The 22,558-nt window shown below is 41.9% G+C and overlaps 1 protein-coding gene across 31 annotated transcripts in view; it reads left to right on the top strand.

Moving 5' to 3' along the window:
- The window catches only part of TMCC3 (transmembrane and coiled-coil domain family 3), a 146,891-nt gene that overhangs the window by 81,048 nt on the left and 43,285 nt on the right, over window positions 1-22,558 (top strand). For 15 of the 31 annotated variants that reach the window (XM_068937709.1, XM_068937789.1, XM_068937683.1 and 12 more), the window contains one exon: window positions 8,029-8,102. The exons of 6 other annotated variants lie outside the window; for them this stretch is intronic. Coding sequence is in view for 6 of the 25 variants with exons in the window: in XM_068937559.1 (XP_068793660.1) it covers window positions 8,398-8,471; window positions 8,584-8,716 (207 nt within the window). In the remaining 19 variants the exon portion in view is untranslated. Of the gene's footprint in view, window positions 1-8,028; window positions 8,103-8,344; window positions 8,472-8,583; window positions 8,721-16,561; window positions 16,831-22,558 lie in introns of those variants that run through there. 10 more of the 31 variants (XM_068937606.1, XM_068937725.1, XM_068937650.1 and 7 more) reach the window with 5 other exon arrangements.

Below are 22,558 nucleotides of genomic sequence, written 5' to 3'. Positions count from 1 at the left end.
GCTCTGGCTTTCGGCTCCTCCCCTTTGCAGGACAGACCACAGACATCTCATACGCAGGCTGCCGTATCCTGGGGTTGCTACAAAATATTTCGGGTGGTGTGGTGGGTCGTAGGGCTGCCCGCAGTGCCGGCACAGCAGCTGCTTGCTTTGCATGCGCGTGGGCCGCACGGTGCCTTGCATACTGCGCTTCCTCAACAGCAGCACGCCTGGAGTGCCACAGGTCATTAATTCAGCTGGTCATTGCACTACAGTGTATTTGATTTAGCATGGTATTGGTTAAAAATTACCGAAGTATTACAAACAACAGCACAGGCACAAAGCAGTGAACAGTTCCTAACTTACAGTTGAAATAAGTGTTTCTTCTGCATCACTATTAGTACATGGTAAGTGATTTAAATGCCTTGCAAAAATTAATTAAGATACTACTTTGGTACAAATAGTACTCATTAAATGAGGCAATGTTGGCTGAATAGAAAAATCTAAGTTCTATTTATGGCCCATTGTCTGTGGTGGCATTTTTATTAAATTCCGCAAAATGGGGAAGCAACATATCCACTTAAAATTCTGGTTGCCACTAGAATAGCTATTTCTCCAGAATATTATTTCCTGGGGGAGTCTAATTTATGCATTTCGAGTACTTGACTGGCTGATAGTAGTTCAAAATAAAGAACATTTTTTGCAGAAATTTAATCATTCCCCTAAGCTGCAAATCCCCGTTGCTCAGAGAAAATTGTTGATGCATATGTCCCTGTAATTGTGCTACCTTTTAAACTGGCATTTTAATTAAGGCTCTTCTGTCTATCAGTTTGAAACCTAGGACCATTCCTTGTACTCCTGAATCCACTGACTAAAATAAACGAGGTGGAGAAATGAACTCTTATGTAAAGTGGTGGAAAGCTATTTGAAATAATGAAATAGTTTTAGGTGCCAAACTAACATGAAATCAAATGCAGAGAGAAGCCTGTTGTGACTCAGGGAGTAGCAGGGGAGAAGATGGTTCCCTGACCTACTTTGCCATGCTGGTTTATTCACATTAGTCACTCCAGCAGCCAAAACCCCAAACCCCACATCAGTTGACTTTGTTGCTGAGATGCTTGTAAAGGAAAGTCCGTGGTGGCAGTTTCAGGAACACTTGCGATTTATCTCTGTGAGTCACTAGACTAGACTTGTTGTCCTGAAGTAGCAGGTTAATATGTCGTACTCCTTTGTGCTGTTTTATCTCTCTTTTTTCAATTCTTCTTGCTCTGCAGCTTCAAATAGTTCAGGCCTTTAAGGAAACGTTTATGGTAGTAAAATTCAGCAGTGAAATGTCAGAAAAAGTGTACTAAGTCCTATAGATCCAATATTGTATTTAGTTATTGACCATATAGTGTTTGAACTGCAGTTTCTGGACAGTCCTAGACTTCAGCCTTGTGAAGGAACAGCGTTATAGCCTCCAAAGGTTAAGAAAAATGGGCAGCCAATACACAGTAGATGATAAACCTGGAATTTTATAACAGCAGTGGTGGAAATAGTGTTGGAAATCTTTCTGTGACCAATGATCAGCCACAGGTTTCTATGGTCAGGGCCGGGAACTCAGGTAAAGGATGGTGGCCTCAGCTGAACTTAGTTGTCCTGTTGTGTAGCCATCATAGAAAGGGAGAGGCTCAGAAATGCTGCCTTTGTTGATCTTGCATACGTGCTGGGCAAGGAATTACTGGATAATCTAGGAGCCAAAGTTGACTTTATTGTGTATGTGTATGCTTCAAATCTGTGCTATGGGACTTTTTTTTTTTTTTAATATGAGGTAAGAGAGTTTAAAACTTGACCTGATTACAAAGATTACTTAACCACTGAGGAACGTGGGGGCTACCCAACCCATAATAACTGTCCCAGCAAATATAGATAAATGATTTACAGACCAGAGCTAATGTTCTGGAAATACATTGCAGTTCTCAGTTCTCAGTTTTATAACGTGGGCAGCTCTTATGCATATACCATAGGGTGCATGCAGGGTATCAAAACATCCTGCAGCAAGCAACATGCCCCCGTGTTTGCTCTGAGGCTATTTTTCAGTACGTTGTTGTCCTGTCTCACCGCAGCCCGCAGAGTGACATTGCCTTTAGGCACTGGTAGGCCCCGGGCTGGGGAGGAGCACACCTCGGGGTCGTGCCTCCTGCTCTGTCCATGATGGACATCTGTCTGGTTTCTGTCTTCCTCCACGTTGCCAAAGGGAAAGCAATTTTCCAGGCCACGTCTCACTAGCATCTCTCAGCAGTTAGCATCTCGTCTGGGTGCTTAAACCAGGGCTCATGGTGGAGCGTTAAAAAACAAAAGTGCTTGTTGCTCTGAAAAGTGCAAGCGCACAGCCGCTGCTGAAATTCTCCCGGTCTCCTCTCTTGCTCTTCCCATGTTATTTATGCCTCCCTTGCGCTCTTCCCTGTCCCCGCACTTTTTGCTCTCTGTGCATCCAGGTGATGGTGCATTGCGTGGGTTAAAACTGAGGCTCTTTGAAGGTGAAGCGTGTTCACTGTAACAGCAGACAAACGAAATAAAAATCACTAGAAATGGTTTTCTGGTTCACAGTTTCATGAATGCCTTCAGCTTTAAACCAGTTTGAGATTTTTGTGACCCACTGCAAGCTATACAGGCGTTTCAAATTACAGAGAAATTTTAAGACATAATATAGCATTCGTGCTCTGGGGGGTTTAAAAAATTACTGCAGATTTCTGCTTATTTTGCTGTGCATTTTGATTTGATGCTTAGGAAGTATGGATCAAGGCAAAGATAGTAGCTGTTTTAACAAGCTATCTATGAGGCAGGGAAATTCTTTCAAAATGTTTTAGGTCCCTTCTTCCATTCCTGATCCATCCGGCATACAACAGCCGCTAATATCACATGCTCTCCTGTTTCGTCTATCAGCTTCTTGAGTGGTATTCTTCTTTGCTTTTTTGGACAAAGGTCTCCAAATTTAATTACAGCTGCTAATCCTGTTCCGGTACCCCAGCCCCCTCTACACTATTAAAAATGCACCTGAAGAATGATTAAAAAATGTTATGTGCCCCAGTAGCTTCCCATTACAAACTCCTGGATCCTGTATGAGCAGAGGGTAACATCTGAAAATATATTACTGCCTCCAAAATCACCCCAGTCCCATAAGTAAGGAATTCCAAAAGAGGAAAATTCAAAAAAGTATCAACATGAAGACAGAGCTGTTGATGATCCATCTCTTTTCCTTCCCAAACTGAGGCAGATCAGTCATTTCTGGGCACTCATCCAGGGTAAATAAGGCTACAGTCAGATTTTTACGGTGAAAAACAGCTTAAGAATTTATCACATCACCTCAGCTGACGGAATAATACCTGTCGTCAAAGCTAAGCGCCCCGCGTGGGGCTGGAGCTGAGCACATGCCTGCCTGCCAGCTCCTCCCGGACACGGCAAGTGGCATCGGCCCCCCCCAGCCTCCTCCTCTGCCTGCTGTGGAGGAAGGATCCGACGGGTAACACTGTAATGTATGAAGCAATGTTGAACTTAAAGGAGGTGCTCACTGTCCTCATCCTGGGACAAGGGAATGCTCTTTTTGCTGGAGCCATGACTAAAACGTGTGCAAGACATGCTGGTTTTATATTTTGAGGCTTCAAGCTATTAATATGCATTTAAAGATAAATGTTGATCGATATAAATGGATTGTTTACACTGAGTTCTCTTGCCTTAGGGCAAATGTGAAATATGGCACCATTGCATTGCAGGATGTCAACAGACGCAGTGGCTTGTTTCAGGGAAGCGTTCAGATGTCTTGGAGTATCACCTACACACCAGATTGTTGGGTTTTGTTGCCACGCTTAGTGTTAGCTATAACATTCTCTGTGCCCATGTACTTCTGATTTCCCTCGATAACTGGCTGCTGCCACAAAATATCCCCAGTTCCTGTTGCTATTATAACATTTAAATGACATAGTGCGGTCAAAACAGACCATTTGTGCTGACAAGAATTTTGCATTAGTGTACGGTTGAGGTGTCAGCCTTCAACAGAAGAAAAGACCCAGTCAACAACATCCATCTTCCTTACAGTTTATTTCAAGTTCATCTATCTAGGGCAACCATCCACTCTCTTCCATCTTTTAGAGAGGCTGACAGAAATCAGATAAGTTGGAAACTCTCTGAGGAGTGAAATTCATCCTGTGTTGACAGCACGAAAACACATGACAACATCCCTGATCATAGTATGGAGCCCACCCAGTGCAGAGAACGTATTAGAGGTTCTGGTCTCAGAGCAGTGTTGTCGCTGATTTGCTTAACAGTATCATTTATATAAATATATATTTATATTATATCAAAACACAACTGAGATAAACAGAATTTATGTATATATATATATATATCTTGATAAAAAGTGTGTGTGTATATATATATAATATATATATAATACCCTTCAGACCAGTATTTGAAAGAGTCCTCTCTGTGTCAAGTCTTTCAAGTGAGCCACAAAATTGCGGAAATATCAAGACTGAATATTAATAAAAGGTTGCAACAAGAGGCTTTACAAGCTCCCTGCTTAGCAGTGTTAGTGCTGTGGCCATATTTGAAAGTTCACTCTGTATTTTTTTAATTGCATTTAATCTGTGCCTCACCACAATAGTCTGAGGACCTCTTTAAGGAAAGACAGATTAGTAAGGAGGTAAGAAGACCGAGTAGATTATCCATGGAAAGTGTAGCATTTAATAAGTGATATAGCCCTGAGTGATGAATATTTCAGGAAGGTATCAGGGTGCATTTGAAATAACCTTATGGAAGAGCCATTGGCCATAAATTAAGTCAACAACTTGTTTGTGCACATTTTTAAAATCTGGAAGAGAGTTTCCATGATCTCTCCTAGGCACCACATGATTGACAAGGTCAGCATAGTTTTCAGACTGCTTGCATAAATACATCAATGTCTTTGAAAAACGATCTGAAATTCAAAATAGAAAGAGTCAGTCCTGAGTATCCCTCGCAGTAGGTATCTCACCTATACTGTAAATCCTGGCACAGCTGTTCCAGAGATTGACACTGGCCAGTCCTAACAGCGGGATCTCCAAGGTCCAGCACTACTCTGGTGCTCATATGTGGAAATCCCTAGATGGCTAAACAGCAGCACTACTGTGCTAATCAAGTTCTTGGTGATCAAAATCTGTTTAATTGAGATCATTAGATTTGAACCCAGAGAGGTAACATAAATGGAGAAACCTAGAGATGTATTTCTGAAGTTTCTTCTGGGGAACAAACTACCATCAGGTACATGGCCCTTTAGGAAGCTGTTCTGCACTCATTCGATTGAATCCTACTAAATGGAATTAGGAAAAACCAGCTAGAACAGATAATGTATTTATTCCCTCCTCCTGGGTCACTGCCCTGATGGAAGGACTCCTACTAGCTTGCAGCCCGCCTATTAATATGGAATCACTGCAGCTACTCAGTATTAAAACTGCAAGTTTTTCATATAGCATATCATACCTGTGCTTCAACAAATGATATTATAATCTTGCAATTTATTGCATATTTTCATATATGTATGTGGGTGTATAAATGTATGTATTTATGCATGTATTTGAGACAGATAGATATACACACATAAGTGTGACTGTGGGGTCTGTAGCAGACAATCAAAGGTATCCAGGTGCCACAGAATTTGTGGTGAAAAGAATTCCTATTGAATTTACTAATGGCTAAAAGCAGGATTTTGCTGCATGCCTTCAGCAGGGCACGTAGTTAGTCACAGAACCTGATGCTACATCTCATCCGAATGGTGCTGCAGAACATGAGAAGAATCTATTTGTTCCAATTACGGGACTAATTTTTTTCTTACTTTAATGGATGTCCACAACTTACTGAACTAACACCCAGCAGCAATAACATAAGAGATTAGGGAAGATCTTTAGCTGTTGAAAACTGGTGATGCTCAGAGAAGTCAGCAGGGTTTTCCCAGTTTCGAGGCATCTTGAATATCTATTACAAGAATTAATTACTAAAAATCTGTTCAGAAACTGCTGCAATCAACCCTCAACATGCAGAACAAATCCACTTATTTTTTTTCTTCATGGGGTAAAAATGCCCTCTTCAAGACTGGTACATCTTTTCTTGAAGAAACTGCTAACTTTCTTCCAGCTACCCTGCTTTACTTTTTCCTCTTCATCTAACACAGAGCCCAATAGACAACTGCTCACACTTTCGGCAGACTGAGGTCAAGAAGGCCTGACATGGTTGTTCCTCCCGACACTATACAATGCTGCACTGAAACTTCCTGGTCTGCCTATAAAATGCTGTAAACACTGGGGAGGCATAAAAAATAGTATGTGTACCTGCTCATATCTGTAAAATAACTGATGAACGAAGAAAAATAGCTTGAACTTCTTGAATATTTTGAACTGGAATATTTTGACTTCTTGAACTTTTCTGGCTAGTATTTTTGTTATTTCTGAGATTACAGTACAGTATAAAGACCTATTGAAAATAGTGGGTATTCACTTGTTAATTGAAGTGTCGTTCACAACTGCTGAGGAATATCAAAAACCAGGGGAGGAATAAATGTTTGTGTGCATGTATTTACCTACCCACACTTGTATGTGTGTAGCTATAGAAGTTACAAACGGAGAGAGAGCTGTATTAAGAAGTTTGGGGGGAACTGACATCAGGTCAAAAAGAGATTTGTCACAATGGAAAAGGAGCTGCAGTGAATTTAGTTCTGTGCATGCAATGAGGAAACAAAAAGGTTCCCATAAACAGAAAGCATGCACTGTGGGGGGAAACCTCTACCAATTTGGGGTCTGTTAATCTCTTCTGTTTTTAAATCACTGTATGATTCTGGTGGCCAGGCCAAAGATGTCTTGCTGAGTGCAGTTACTAAACATTTCTTCTTATTCTTATCTCAAGAAGAGGATGCACTTTAAGTTATTTAAGTGCCTAGGGACATTGTTTAACTATAAAATGTTTACTCTGCTCCTGTCTACATTCACTAGGCAGGAACACAAGAATTCTCCACTGATTTAGCTGAGCTGATCTACTTCTTTTCTGCATCAGTGAAGCTGAGCTGGGTACAGATGTGCCCTTAACTTACTTCTTAATCTTGGAGGTCTAAAAAAAATAAACACATTATGGTTCTGGGGACTGACCAAAGTCTAGTTAACTAGAGGAATTTTCTGTCTCAATAGCAGGAGGAAATTTTATACAGATTCAGTGAAGCATCCCCTAGGGATGACACTCAGTGAACAGAAGAACATCACTTTTCTACTGGGTCACTTGTTTTAGTTATATATAAAAATATTTCCTTTTTCCAGCAAACCAGATAGTTGTTTTAACTATTATCTCAGATGCTTTATTTCTACAGATGTTCGAATGCTCTCTTTGCGTGATGCTTGGTCCTTCAGGCAGTCCTGTTATTTTTCATTGTAACTTCAGTAGCTGGTGTTACCATACCCAGAGAGTTGGTTGTTCCAGATATAATTGCTGGTCTCAAGTTCATCAACAGAGTTCGCTTCGAAGCTCCCCGCTCTGAAGCTCCCCACTAAGTTTTTGCATGGATGAAGCTGGTTTGATATGTTTCCAAGGCCTGAATGTATCAAACTGCTTTTGAGGTTCTGTTAAAAAAGGGGGAAATAGTTCATTTTGAAAGGTGTTATTTGGGGGGCCCATGTTTTGTACAGATCTTCATACATAAAGGTTGGATGGCTTAACATTTGACTATATCCTCATTCCATTTCTTTTACGAGGATAATTAACCTTTGTAAAGATTCACGGTATACTGATGTTAAGAGTCTTTGCACAGAAAAGCGCCCAATATGTTAGGACATAACTAAAGACCACGGCAACTAAGAATGTGGTTTCATGATCAGTTTAAATAAAGTTCATACTTCTGGCTTCTGCTAAATTCTGCCTTCTGCCCTCAGGCATGTTCCCCTGCCCATTTTCTTGTGTCAATGCCAGTGCTTGAGGGGCTGTACAGCCAGCCAGATGGGGGAGCTAATAAAGCTAATAATTTATTTTGCCATCTAATAATTTATTTTGTTTCGACAGAGGTAGTTTTTGCCTGGATCAGCTCTCTGACCAGTCCACCACTGTTGCATCCAAATTACAAGCCAGCCTCAAGGGTAAGATGCTAGACCAAAAACAAGCATTAAAGGTTTATTTCTCTTTAATGGTAATATATACCTATGCAGCGTTATCAATTCTACATACCAGTCCCAAAGCAGTGGCACCCACACAACCGGGGTTTTCTGTTGCAGCCTTAAATACGTAACATAAATACGCCTCCACCTGTGCTATTGGCTGTGGGAAGTTTGCATGGACTGCTTCCAGATCTGTGTCGGTAATTGGCCGTTTGTGTTTATAGCCCTGGGGCTGCTGCTATCATCCTGTGCCTGTAGTTTCAAGGCCTCCGATATCATGCTGTGCTCTTGGGAGGGCCCACCTGCACCTCTCCTCTCTACACGCATGCTTCATCCACGCAATGACGACATGTACGTGTCCGTATATATGTATAACCCTTCCGCAACTATTTGTTATTACGCTCCGTGCAGTTATAGCAGCGCTACGGGTATGTTAACAGAGCTGTTTTGCAACATCCCACAGCTCACCGGCCGGGGTAGGGGTGCAGGCACGCACCCCAGGGTGCAGGAAGAGCAGACCTGCTCCTTTCAGCTTAAGCAAATTGTCAGACCGCACCTCGAGTTTCAAAAGCGCAGCACAGAACTGCTGGGAAATGGTAGGTCTTTTAATGAAAACCTGTGAGAGAAATGAAAAATAGTTTTTTTTTTTTTTGCTAAGAAAAAAACCCCTCTGTTAAGAGTTTTTTCTGTTAAGTTTTTGAACAGTGAAAGGTCCGTGGTATTTGTTTAAAAGAGGAAAAACGTGAGAGAATGTTTCATTTAGGGAAAAGACAACCTTTCACTGGAAGCAATGTAAGGTTTTGGTGAGTGTTAACGAAGAATATGCTCCGTTGTTTCCTCATGGTATCAGCCTGTGTATTTGAGGTGCTGAAAATCAGTGGAATTCTTGTGTGTCAGTCCGTGACAGGATACTCCCGCTCCCCACTCATATCGTATGTCTTTGCGATACCGTTTGTCTCTGAATAATTTGTTTTGATTTATGTAGCATGACTTCTCCTCAGCTAAAACTGCTGGCTAACAAGCTCTATTACTTTGTCATGTCTTTTATATGCCTATGTTGCTGGAACTCTAATTACTCATGATGTATACTGTGTCGCTATTAGAATTTTTATGTTGCTATTAGAGTTTATATATTGTTATAGTGCTTCCTACTAATCTAAGCCTCCTAATTGGAAGGGTTTCAAAGCCTACATGTGCTAATTAATCTCTATTAGCAGAACAGGAAATCTGGAACGTTCAGTTTCTCCCTTTACCATACTTTAAACAAAATTGTTTATAAGGGTGTGTATGTGTGTGAGACACACACACAAATAAGGGAATATTGTAAAAAGAATAGTTTGTCTAGTAAGCCTATAATTATTTTTTTTTTTTTTGTCAGTTTTGATCTGTAAGTATGTGCGTGTGAGATGCTTGAGAATGTCATGCCTTTATACCGGGCTTGAGCAGTTTATCTGACTCTGCAAAGTTGTGGGCCTGAGGTGGTTACAAAAATGAAGTGGGGAGCTACTTGTAGCTTGAGCAGAGGCAGTTTACTCAGCAGCAGTCCAGAACAGATCAGTCCAAACCCTGCTACCAACAATTTCTTTTTTTTTTTTAAGGCAGGAAGAAGGACAGTTTTGTCTTTCAGAAAAGCTTTAGCTCCTTACACAGTGGTCACTGGAAGGGCAGAGGGGGACTCGCTTGCTTCCAGTCCTGGAGTTGCCTGGCTGCTGCAGGGTGTCTTCTGCAGTGGTATCAGCTACTGGTAGTTCTTCAGTGGTATTAGCCTGCTGTGGAAACGGAGGCTCTCTACCCTTCTCTTGCTTTACAAATAAATGGTTTTATCAATATAGCTGTACCAGTTAGGAGTGTGAAGAAGAAATCTCACCCTTCTTGGATGTAACTTTACAAAGAAAAGCCCAGGTACAGTTGCACTGGAAAAGGTGATGAATTTTCCTCCAGAAAAGGGTTTTCCTGCATAGTGGAATAGGAATCCTTTTTGGCAAATGATGTATCTCTACCATTGCACGTTCTGGTGATCTCATGCTGTAACATTTTCCTTTCATGGAAGTTCAGGGGGAAACTCCCCTGAAATGCCCGGTGCCAGGATTTTAACTCTTGTTGCTACAGTTACCGAAAACATTGCAAGATATGCTTCTTCTGTATATTCCTGCTAAAACACAGGTCCCGGGGACAGGAAAATCTTATTGTATCTTATCTTACACAGTTCATTGATTGCAGAAGAACAAAGCCGAAAACTTAAATCTTTTAAAAATTGCCCCCAAAATTTCATAATGAGTAATAGCTTATAAATTTATGATTTGAAAAGGTCTAAAAGGGTGAATATGGTTGTATGTTAAAAATTAGGATTTATATTTTCTGCTTAAAATGTGTATTATCTCACAGAGCATCTGCCAGCGCCAAGATAGTCAGAAGACGGGAAACGTCATATCTTATCGCTTTCCTCCTTGGTCAACTAGCAGCATGTCTAAACTCACTCAAATTCCAATCTAAATCATGATTCCAGTAGACAAAATTATACAGCTGTGATCTAGGAAAGTACATATACAGATGTTGCAATATCATAATGTTAAAAATTCTGCATGAATATTTGTATGCAGGAAGTCATGAAGGTCTGCATCTATCTTTGGGACATTAGTAGTGAGTGAATTTGCTGTTGAATATGCAGAAATATGTAGTAAAACCCTTGCATGTTGAAGCAACAGGCAAAACTTCAATCAATGAACCTAGTTATTATCCATAAAAAGCATTAAGATGAAAGTAAAATGAACTTAATATCTCTTAGCAATCCAGCAAAGGAGTAAATATAACAATATTTTATTCAGTGAAAACTATCCTGTAGAATTATATAGCAATATATAGTAATGATCCAGAACCTGCTCCTTGATAAATTACTGTATTTGGGTGAGTAAAGAGAGGGTATTGCTGGATACTTGCTGGATAAATGATGGCTGATACAAATTTAACCTGATGTACGCTGCCCATGCTATGCTGTGGGGCTTTTTTGTTTGTAATTTTCTGCCTCTAAAATATTTGTTGTGAAAATCAGGCACTTGGAAACTTTATGCCAATTAGACATAATGGCGGTTTGGTTTTTCGGCTTAGTTAATGTTAGTCTTTCGAGTCCTTATCACCCGGATCAGATCTGAATGTCATATATTTAGGTCTGGCAGACTGAAAAGTAAACTGGAGGAAACTTTCTGTTTTTATTATGCTCATATTAATTGGGCTCTTCAACATATTTATCTCATAATGCCTGATTAACCCACCAAATAACATACTTTACACAGTTCGCTGTTGATGTAATTTTAAAGAAGAGCTTTCATACTGGAGTAAATTAGATTTAGTAGAAGCATTCTTAGAAGACTAGTGGTGGTCCACTTTGAGGAAACTTGGGCTTCATGTTCCTGTAACTTGCACCACTGTAAATAGAGTCAGTGCAGTGAAACCAGAGGGGTTGTGGCAGTTTTCCAGTGTTGTAACAACATTCACTGGGAGGAGGTGCTAGTTTACTTGTATAATCATTAATTTTTCTGTCCTCTCATAATCCAACTATGTTTTCTGGTTGCCTAGCAAAGAAGTCCTAATCCTGGGTTTGACATCGTCTATCAATACAAAAATAATTGATGTCACGCATTCAGAATTACATAATTTATACAGCGCCACAGCCATGCAATGCACTTCATAGACAAATAAAATTGACGGTTTCCTCTCCAGCAGAATGTGCCATCTCTGCCCGCAACCATCAGCCACACACTGTGAGTCAGGGTGTCTGTGAGCCATACAGCCATAAAGCCGTAGGACGAGAGCTGTGTTACTGTTCTCCTACTGCTTTTAGGAGCTCAGACGTCATCTGTACAGCTGCTCACATGATTTCAAAAGTGCTGTGTGCACGTCTCCCAGTGGTGGCTTGAGGTGGCACTTCCTGAGAGCGATTCCTGTGCCTGTGGGCTATATCTGGACTAAGGTTGTGACTTGCTTGTTTTAATTTGGGATAAAAGGTCCCCTTCGTGTAACCACCAGCATATGCAGTAATAGGCAATTTAGGCTGTGTGTCTTCTGGCTGTGGTGTGAACTGTTTGGGTGCAAGTTCACGCTGATGTTTTGGAGTGGGGTACGCCTTCATATGCCGTAGAGATGAGCTGAACATGGCCCTGGCTGCTGCTCTTGGTCCTGCATACCTCGTGGCAATATCAAAGCGATTGAATCTGGACAGACAGGATCTTTTCCAGAAAGGCCCCAAATCACATACTATGAGGCAGAAGATTTGTAAGCTGATGAGCAACAAGCATTCACATTGTCCAAAGGAGAACTGTGTACTTTAGCCTCTGCAGTACTGGTCACCTTTAAGATGAATAGAGAAGTTCCAGGCCAGTTTTCTTGGGTATAAAGAGCAGCTGTCATTTACCTCTGCTAAAAGCATGACTCTTATTCACAGCATTTAAAATGGAAAAGACTGCTGCCATCCCATATGTGCTAAGACTATTTCACCATTGCTATCACTGTCAGCAGCAGCAGTGAGGAATTACTTAGCAAAAATTTCCTTAGCTGAAGAACAAGGAAACGGCCTGGACCTGCATCTCATCTCAAAGCAGGGAACCAAGTATGGTGGGCAGGGGAAAGAAAGAAGAGGGAGGACTTCTGTCACCCTCATTTGGATTTTTTCATTTGTTTCTCTATCCTTCACCCTCTGTCAATGCCTCTCACTAAGACACAATGATAGTCCTAGCTTAGGAGTTTCTTCCTGTGTAGAAAATGGGTGCTCACAAAGTGTGCAAGTCTGTCCATCCTGGGACCACATATGGGATGAAAAGGAGAGGAGCAGAGAGAAGAGGAGTGGAGAGGAGAGGAGAGGTGCGGAGAGGAGAGGAGGGGAGGGGAGGGGAGGGACAGGGACAGGTTTAAAATTTTAGTTTGACATCTGAATGTTCATCAACATCAGACCTTCCTAAAGAAAGTTACTGCCTGGCAATGCAGTCTGTAAATTTTGGTGTGATCTCTTGGTAGCTTGTGCTGGTTACAGACAAGCAGAATATCTCCTTTCCAGTGGGTGTGAAGGGTTCATGTTTTGGCACACAAACTGAGAACTGTGACAATGTGCATGGATAACTGCAAGACTTACATCAACCAGCACTGTCCCATTTGCTGTCAGTTTCAGTAATGGCACTGATAATCTCTTATCACGTAGGCCTTTCCGTTGGAGACTGGTTGCTACAAGCTTTTGGAAAAAGCTTTGGAGAGCAAGTTAAAAAACCTCTCGTAAGAAGCTCCGGTATCCTGTTTAGAGTACGGATGTTACCATTGTGGAAAAAGAGACCTTCGCCTTCTTCCTGATTGTGCTTTTGCCAATATACTCTTAACACTGTACATATAATTTCTCCCCACAACATCAGAACACTACATTTAAAAATAGCATTTTTCATGCAGAGATCTCAAGGTTTTCCACAGAAGAAAGATGTGCTTTGGTTCTTGTTTTATGAATGTGGAAGCCCAGAGAAGTAAAGGGAGTTGCCAAGGTCCAGACTCACAATAAAACTGAAAAGAGAACACGGCCGAACCTCAAGCCAGCCGCCTAGTGATCGAATTCCCATGCCTTCCACTTATATAAAGGTTTTCTGTCTTGTGATACTTACTTCCTAGTGTACATGACGCTCTCTCTCAGATTACATTATGAGGGAGGTTGGACTTTGATAAGTCATCCCGCTGCTGCTATTGCCACTTCTCACCATACAGCCTATACATAAAACACTATAGCTAGTTAGTTGCTCTCAGACTGGATGGCTGTGTAGGGTTGGGCAGCAGGAAATGGGGGGTAGAGATGCAACTTGTGCAGGGACGAATAAGGCAGGAGTCGTCTATAGAAATCTCAGGCTCTGCCTAACAGGTCTGCCTTGGTCAGGATATGCCATAGGATAACCATCAGTCTGCTTCAGCTACAGACCAGGGAGGACCTAGCAGCGCATGTGGGAGAGGAAAAAATAAAGGGGGAAAAGAGCAGTCTTTGACTGGCCGGTGTGGAACTAAAGTTTGATATATGCTAAACTTATGCTCTGAAGATGCAGATGATCCAGCTCCATCCTATGGAAAGTATCTACCATACTGTAGATGTTCCCAAACCATGGCACCTGTAGAGACTGCAGAGATGGCAACAGCTTGTATGCACAGGCCCTCCTGACTTCTGGGATAGGTGCCTCTACCCAAGTGGTTACTTCTGCTCCACAGTAGCTTGCTGCAGCATGTGGGGTTAGCTCCTAGTTGCCCAGCCTGCACCCCCGTGATCACGGCTCCTCCAGCAAGCAGTCAGGGTTTGGGTTGCTGGTAGTTATGGCAAAAACTGCCACTGCTGATGGCAGGCCCCAAACAAGCGAATCTACAGGCTGCCTGCAAGGCGGGACCAATCTAGGTCTTGTGAAACTAAACATGTTACCCTCCCCTTTTAGAAGCTACAGCAGGAGAGAGTGTTTTCTTTGCAAATATATGAGTATATATGTTAATACTGCTGAGACCAACCACCTATGGTGTATTTCTAAATATACATTGCAGAGTACTCTTTCTTCATGAAGAGAGGTACCGTCATTTTATGGCTATCCTGCTGGTATTATTTAAATAAAGCTGATATTATTTAAATAAAATTCTAAACTTTTGAATAAACTATGATTTATAATAAGCTTTATGTTAGTAAAGAGCCAAGCAATTGAAGCCTTTTATGTGCCCCTTTTCCAGCTGCTTATCCCTTCTTTGCTTTGATCAACTGCTGTTGGCAAGGCTTAAAAAAAAATCCTCAAAGTTTCTGAGGAAATAAGGATGTTTCATCCTAGGTGCTGGAAACTGCAGAGGCCCCTTTGGAAATGTGTAATTATGACTTCAGCAAAAACCCTAAAACCACGACATTTGCTTACTTCTTTTCTTACTGACCTCTGCCTCCAGAGTTCTCCACCCTCCAGCACATTTGGAGTGATGGATCAATTTTCATGTCGGAGCTGAGGGACTGAAGAAATGCACTTCCTATTTTAAAGCTTTTTCCCACCAGCTTTCCAACTTCAACTATCTCACTTAGCTACATAAGAATTATAGCAAGAATGGCAAGTCGGCACCTGAGTGCAGGTGTCCTGTATGACTTTGATTATGTGACTACTGCATAGGGCAAATAATGCTTCCCTTAATAAAGCTGCTCACTACTAAATTTGTCTCTGATTTTTGGATAGCTTTGTAAACACTGATTCTAGAGTTACAGAAGATAAACTTGCCAAGAAGGTGAATTCTAGGATTTGTTCTTTTCTTTGGAATATCAGGTCCTTCATTTTTGCAGAGGTTATGGCATGAAAACACCAAGCAGGTCCCTGTGCCGGATAACTAACCCCTGGTAGCACTGTTCTCTCAGAACAGAAAGTATTTAATAAAAAATGTAAATGATGGTAGGGAAATATTTTTTAAAAGCAGCAATGCCCTCTAGGGTAGTTAGCTCTGTTGAATTACATATATTTATATAGGCCCATGCCTTGGGACTGTTGTTATCTCAGACTTGAGAAGGAAAGTAAGATGACTTCTGAACGAGTATCATCTCCTAACAACCGTACCTGAAAGATGAAATCCCGCGGCTGTTGCAGGGCAGTGAGTCTGAGGGAACTCCAGACTTGCTTTGTGTAACAGGGAGGAGGAGTTTGATAACTCAGCTATCTTACTCATTACAGAAATAGAAAAAATGCATGTCTTCTGTACAGTGTTAATGAGCGGTTATAGAAACAGGATTCTACTTACACTTTTCAGTAGTTGCAAGTCTATGCTACAGGTTACTAATTTAAATATATTCCTCAACATAGGTTTTTTTTCTGAAGGTAGTGCAAAAATCTGTCAGGAACTTTGCGCAGCTCTTAGTAACTTAAGTATGCTCTTAATGCCCTGGGAAAGGTGTTTCCCTTGGATTTGCATAACGTTCACACAGATATGATTTGAGGCTCCCATGTCAGAGGATGTTGAAGGATTTACCTCACGCTTGTCATGTGCAGTAACGGGGGCTGAGGTTGAGTCAGTGGCCACGCTCCGCTGACCACTCTGGAGAATGCAAGCTCTGATAATGTATTGAGTTTGACAGAATTTCTGTAAGAGGTGTTTTGCGAAAAGCTCTGGGTAGTGGATATTCTGCTTCAGATTTCTGAACCTTTAGGACTTAACTGTGTTCTCCGGGGTTTCCTTGCAGCTATGGGGTCTGGATTTCTTTTAACAGAAGTTACGACTGTCACTTTAACTATTTTGAGCGCTCCCCCCTCCCCCAAAAGCTCCGTCTACTTCCAAAGCAACAACGAAAAAGCAGTTTATGGCACGCTCCCTCCGGCTAAAGCGTGTGCCCGCTGAGGAGGACCGGAGCCGCCGCCGCCGCCGCCGCGGTGCGGGAGGGCCGGGCACGCCCCTCCGGGCGTGCCCGGCCCTCCCGCACCGCGGCGGCGGCGGCCGCGAGCCCTCAGAGGCGCGAGCCGTTAGTGCCGCGGCCGTTGGTCTGGCCGTTGGCGCGCGGGCGGGCGGCCGTTGGCGGGTCCCCTACCCGCGCTGCCGGCGCGGCGCCGCCGCTGACGAGAAGGAGGAGGAGGAGGAGGCGGCGGCTGCTTTCGGCGGCGCGGAGAGGAGCGGAGCCGGCATGCCGGGCAGCGACACGGCGCTGGCCGTGGACAGGACGTACTCGGACCCGGAGCGGCACCGGCGCCGCAAGACGCGGGTAACCTTCTGCCCCCACCGCGAAAAAGAGTGGTTTCTGCCACCCGCGCTCAGAAACTTTTCTCGCCGGGGGTGGTGGCCGGCGTCCCGGCCGCGGGGCCCCTCGCCGCTTTGTGAAGATGCGGGGCGAGGAGGGAGCTGCCGGGCCGTGCCTGGGAGGGAGGCCGGAGGACACGGCGTGCTTCCAGTCCGAAGGCAGCAAAACAGCTCGGCTGGTCCTTCTCGCTAAGCCGCCGCGGTGCGGGGACTGACAGCTGTATTTTCCTGTAGACGAAGGTGGGGGGGATGAGTTCAGGGAGTGCGTGTGTGGCCCTCCCGGGGCAGGGTTCTCGGTGCCCCCCTGAGACCAAGGCGGCGGGGGGCGAGCTGGGGAATCTCCCTCGAAAACACGCCACCACCCTGCAGCGCCTTCCCGGAAAGGTCTCCTCCGTGTTAGCTTCGTTGCTGTTGATCCCGAGGGAAGTTTTTAGCTTGTGCCTCTGTTTCTTGTTCTTAATTCCAGTGCTTACTGCTGTCCTGTTGGTATGAGAAAATGAAAAGAAACTGGCTGTTGGCATAACAGAAACCAATGTTCCGGTATATCCACAATAGAAACTAGTTGGAGCTGAGAGTAGTAGAGAACTTACTCAGCAAAGTCAACAGCACCGATTATTTAATAGCGTGACTCTGTTTGTGTCTAGATCTCACTGGTAGATGCTTGGTTTTGGTTCTCAAAGTCTCTGTTTAATAAACTGTGGGTCAGGTGATTGCATCCAACAGAGAATGATTACGGTTCCCTTCCTGAAATTACTGACGAGAGAGCTGTGGCAGGGATGGAGATTGACAGCAAATATTTATCTGCTTGTGTTAGGGATGAGTAAGAATATACTATGTACCCATGATGTGTTACTTTATGGGACAGTTTTCCTTTTGGTCTTTTGGCAAGTTCAGCTTTCTTTATCTCATTGTTTTGATGTTTTGTTGATACAACTGTGTATTTGCAATGCTCATGATCCTATCCTGTATTTAGTAGCTTCTATGATGACTCTCCTATGGATGAAGGCAGTTAGTTGGCTTTCTAGTTTATGCACAACTTTCAAGTTCTTATCTAAATGCTCAGCTCAAACAGGTGTCAAACAAACGGCTCTTTCTTCCTGTATACTGCAGGAAGAAATGAAGGAAAAAGGAGGTTGCTTGAGCTATCTCTGAGTATTGGCAAAAATTCTGTTTTCTGTGCTTAGATGAGATCTTGAGTTTGCCAACAAATGAGCTTCACAGTTTGAAGTGTAGGGATTAGTTATTTGTGGAAGAAGACTGCCTTTTTTTTCCTCCTCTACACTGAACATTAGCCTTTCTTTCTGTCTCTTCTAGCCCATTAATTGACAGTGCTGGAAAGGAGATGGTGTGCTTTGGATTGTTCCTGCATAATGAAATGTTTTAAAATAAGTAACCTTATGCACTGTGGCCTTGCTGCTGGAGTTCTGTCTAGCATGCTCTCTGTGCTGTAAGCTAGGTGCACATGCAAGTCATAAACGGGTTAGGAATTTTATGTATTTCCTTTATTCCTCTTTTTAAAAGTTGAACAAATTGCTTCTTCCTCATTGTTCTTGCTGTCAGATTAACGTGCAGCCTAATTTCCTGTGGCCATAGAAGAAAGTTGCATACCTTCAAGGATGATTTTTGGCGTGTTTAGGAATTAAACCTGAAGCTTCCCCTCTATTGTCTAGGCAGTGTGCTTAAAAGCATAAAGTATTGTGATGAGTATTCAAAACACTTGTATGTTGAAAAATAAAAATCTCATGTTTTGGACAATTTCATGAAAGATTTGGGTCTCTGTCTGATTTTTGAGTTTGTTTTCATCAGGCTTAGCCTCTCCTTCACTTTCTGCAACCATGAGAACTGGAAATATCACTCTTCAACATGTTTGTAGTCTTGTGTAAGTGCATTGCTTTAGGGTCTAGGCTTTACAAGTTGTCACCTATCGCAGAACTTGTAATATAATTGACAAAGATGATAGCAGCAGGTTGTATGTTCCAGGTGATGGTGAGAGCTTGAGTTAAATCCATTTGTGCTTTTCCAAGACAAGCAGGATTTTTTTCCTGGGTAAATGGCCTGGATAACTTCAACATTCCTGTTATTTCTTTAACCAGGAGGATGGAGCAGCAACAATTAATAATATAATATGATATGTAATATAATATATAAGAATGTAATATAATATATAAGAATGTAATATAATATATATAATTAATAATATAATATGATATGTATATAATGTAAGAAAGGAGCAAGAAAATAGGATGCAACTAGAGTTAAGGCTGCCATTCCCGAACAATATTTGAGGCACTCAGAGAACCCAAATCAACAGGGCTTGGAGCTGACTTTATCAGGAGGATGAGAGTATATGAGTATATAGTAGATAGTGCGGTACATTTAATAAATATACCTTAGGGGAAGGAGGGGGCAAAGTAGTTGCTGGATCTATAGTCTATATAACAGGCTGCTGAGTCTAGTTTTTGGGTGGGCAGTTTTGACGGATTTCTGCAGCCCTGTGGGATGCGGATACTGCCTGCATCTCTCAAGCCCATCTGAGGATTTTTCTTATGAGAAAACGAAGCCTTCTCTATGGATGGAGAGGAAGACAAGACCAAAACTGTCTATTGGATAGGAGAAAATAACAGGAAATCCAGCTTACAGAAGCTCTAAAACAACTTACTGTGAATGTAAACTTCTATATGTTTAAATCGTAGAATCCAAGGGGAAATGATTTTAAAATTCCTGCTGAGCTTAAGCTCCTTTAATGTAAGGCAACAGGTCTGTTCAGTACCTTGCTCTGAGACCATGTGAAGAATAAGATTTTGTGTGCTCTGCTAACAGCTCTCTGGTGAGCCACGTGTCCATTTTCTGCAAAGATTCCAATGCCTGAAAGAGATAAAATACTTGAATGAAGAACAGCTGATTCATTCTTATCTGGGGGGGGGGAAAAAAAGTTATTGCTGCTTAAGAAGGGAAAGTATTTCGAGGATTCCTGTTCTCTTCCTTGGAAGAGTCACAAGAAAGCCAAACTATGTTGTACATGGCAGCACAAAGTGTGGTGTAGAACTACTGTTAGTTGTAGTGCAATGGTGTAAGTGCCTCACAGTTTTGATATTGCTTGGCTTGTATATATTTACAGAAGTATTGTTGCTTTCGTTCTGGTAAATCATTCATCATCAGTTTTAAGAAGCCTTCCCAGAGGTTTCCTGTCTGTCTTGGTCCACCAGATTTTACCACTGTAATCTAGATTACAGCAGCTCACTCTGTCTGGTGGCACAGGTGGAATCAATGTAGGCACTGCAGTTGTGCAAAATGCTTGAGCTCACTTGTGCTAATACCAGTTGACTGAAGCAGCAGCTTCCTCATGCTTCACACCCACCACTGGTTGATTCCTGCAACAGTTGCAGAACTAATCCAAACCTTTTAAAATCGGGACCTAACCTATGGAGTAGGTCAAGACTTGGGAGCAACGACTGCATTTTTAGCTGTCATGTGCCAGGTGCTATTCTTGCTGCAATGCAGTCTGCAGGACAGCTAGAGACTGTCACGTTGCTTTCTTAAGGGGCTTGTGTTTTGCAGCGAGTACCATAGGAGCTTTTACCATAGGCTTTTGGGTTCTGTCTGTCTACACAGTGCTTCTTGGGCAGTAAGGTAAGTCCGTGCAGAGGGCCACAGTAATGCAACAATGTTTCCGATACTCAAACTAATTTGGCTACGCTAATTAATGTATCATTATGTTGACTTTTGTTTCCAGAGTGTTGTATCAAGACTGCCTGTCAAGGTGCTATTAAAGTTTTCACCTCTGAATGCCCAGCAGGTTGTCCTATTTAAATCTCAGAAACCTGCATACACAAATTCCTTGGACATCAGGGCATTGCTCTTCACTTTTATCCCCTTTCAGGACAAGATTCTCCCACATTCATTAGGATTCTAAGTTTATACATGCTGCCTTGTAGGAGAAAAATCCTCTTCTGGTGCAACTGGAGCATATAAGTTCCTCCACTGTGTCCCATTAGAAGTCAATGCAGTTATACTTCCTGCTTTTAACCAGTACCAGGTGCTTTAGAGAGAGATGCTGGAAGTCTTAATTATGTAATTTTTTGTAGGTTGGAGTCTGTTCAGGAGAACTTTCTCTTATTGGTGGTAGACATATCCAAAATGCTAAGAACTATCTATAAAAAAAAAAAAAAAACAAAAAAAACCCAAAAACCCTACCTGAAACAGATGTGGATGTTCTTATTAACAAATAGAGAATCCTATTTTCGATCTTCTTGTGCTTTCAGCCTTTGTGAGACTAGCAATAGAGCCATTGTTCTGTGGATGAACTGTTTCTTCTATGATCACAAAACCAGTTACTCTTAAAATAATATATAGAAATCCTCTTGTTTTCTTGCTTCCTAGTAATGTAAAAATGTTCTCTGGAATGTCTCTTCTTACTTTATATATCTCTCTTATGATGCCTCCCATTAATCTTTCCTATAAGGGAGGCTTTTTTTTTTTTTTTTTTAAATAATCTCTCCTCATATGGAAGTCTTTCTAAGCCTCTAATCACTTTCATCATCTGTCCTTGGATCCCCTTTCTTTCTTGCAATCTCCAGTATGGTCAGGGGAAATAACATAAAGAGACCCAGAAGGATTTAAAATATTTAAAAAAAAAAAAAATCAGTCTCAGGAGAAAGGGAGATTTAATCTGTATTCCTGCTATTTCTTTAAATATGAAGATTACTGCAGAAGTTGCCTGTTCTGGGCTTTTGTAACTTGTACTCAAACCTCCAGATATTTTGTGCTCAAAGAACTTCTACATGTTTTTTCCATGGTACCCTCATTTTTGGAATTAGATGATGTGATGAGGCAGAATACTGTTAAGACTTCCAAGCATTAGTTTTAAATTCACTGGATATCTAAAGATGTGTAAGACCTGTCAAATAACAGGTAGCACAATGCAGAAAGACTGAGAAAAGAGCCACAATTGTGATGGGAACCTCAAAAGACAGGTTAGCTTGTTAGAATCAAAGAAAAGCCCATTTTGCTTATTTAAAATAATCCTGTTTTGTTTTGATTACTTTGTCATTGTAGAACTGTTTGCAAAATTGTAACTTCATTTTTTTCTTCCTCTAACACTTTAGTGTCACAAAAGAATATTAGGAAGTTTACAGAACTTGGTATCTTTTTTTGGTGTACTTCGAGTTTGGGGATTAAATCCACCTGAAAGCTAAAGGTCAATGTGAGATGTAATTTGTTGTTGTCAAACCAAAGAATGAAAGGGGAAATTGTCGCGCTACGGCTTAGAATGTGTCGCTGTGCTCCCTTGATCATGCAAGGTGAACGTCTTTGGTAGTTTTGAGCCATAAACATTATTTTCACTCAACACTGCGGCCCTTCCAATCTAACAAGACTGTTGTAAACATTAGGTGGAAGTGGGGATTCACGTTCTCTTCATGGTGAAAGCTGATTTTTAGATTTGGAAGTTTTTGCACTTAGACCTTCTGAAGTCTTTGGTCTCTGGAAACCTCATGTTGCTGACAATTGCACGATGTCTTCTTTCCCTTGCTATGCTTTTGATTCATCCTTATTCCATTGGTAACATTGCTTGCAGGACTGGGGCATCTATTAGCAGATCTTTAAATGTTAGGTATATTTAAAATGACATAGTCACTGGAGGAAAATACGTATGCTCTTGGTTTGCTTTCCTTCTGAAGGACATATAATTGCCC

The sequence above is a fragment of the Struthio camelus genome, chromosome 1 (genome assembly GCF_040807025.1).
Source record: "Struthio camelus isolate bStrCam1 chromosome 1, bStrCam1.hap1, whole genome shotgun sequence".
NCBI classification, from domain to species: domain Eukaryota; kingdom Metazoa; phylum Chordata; class Aves; order Struthioniformes; family Struthionidae; genus Struthio; species Struthio camelus.
Note: the sequence above shows the minus strand (reverse complement) of the source record. Positions and strands in the feature narration are given on the sequence as shown.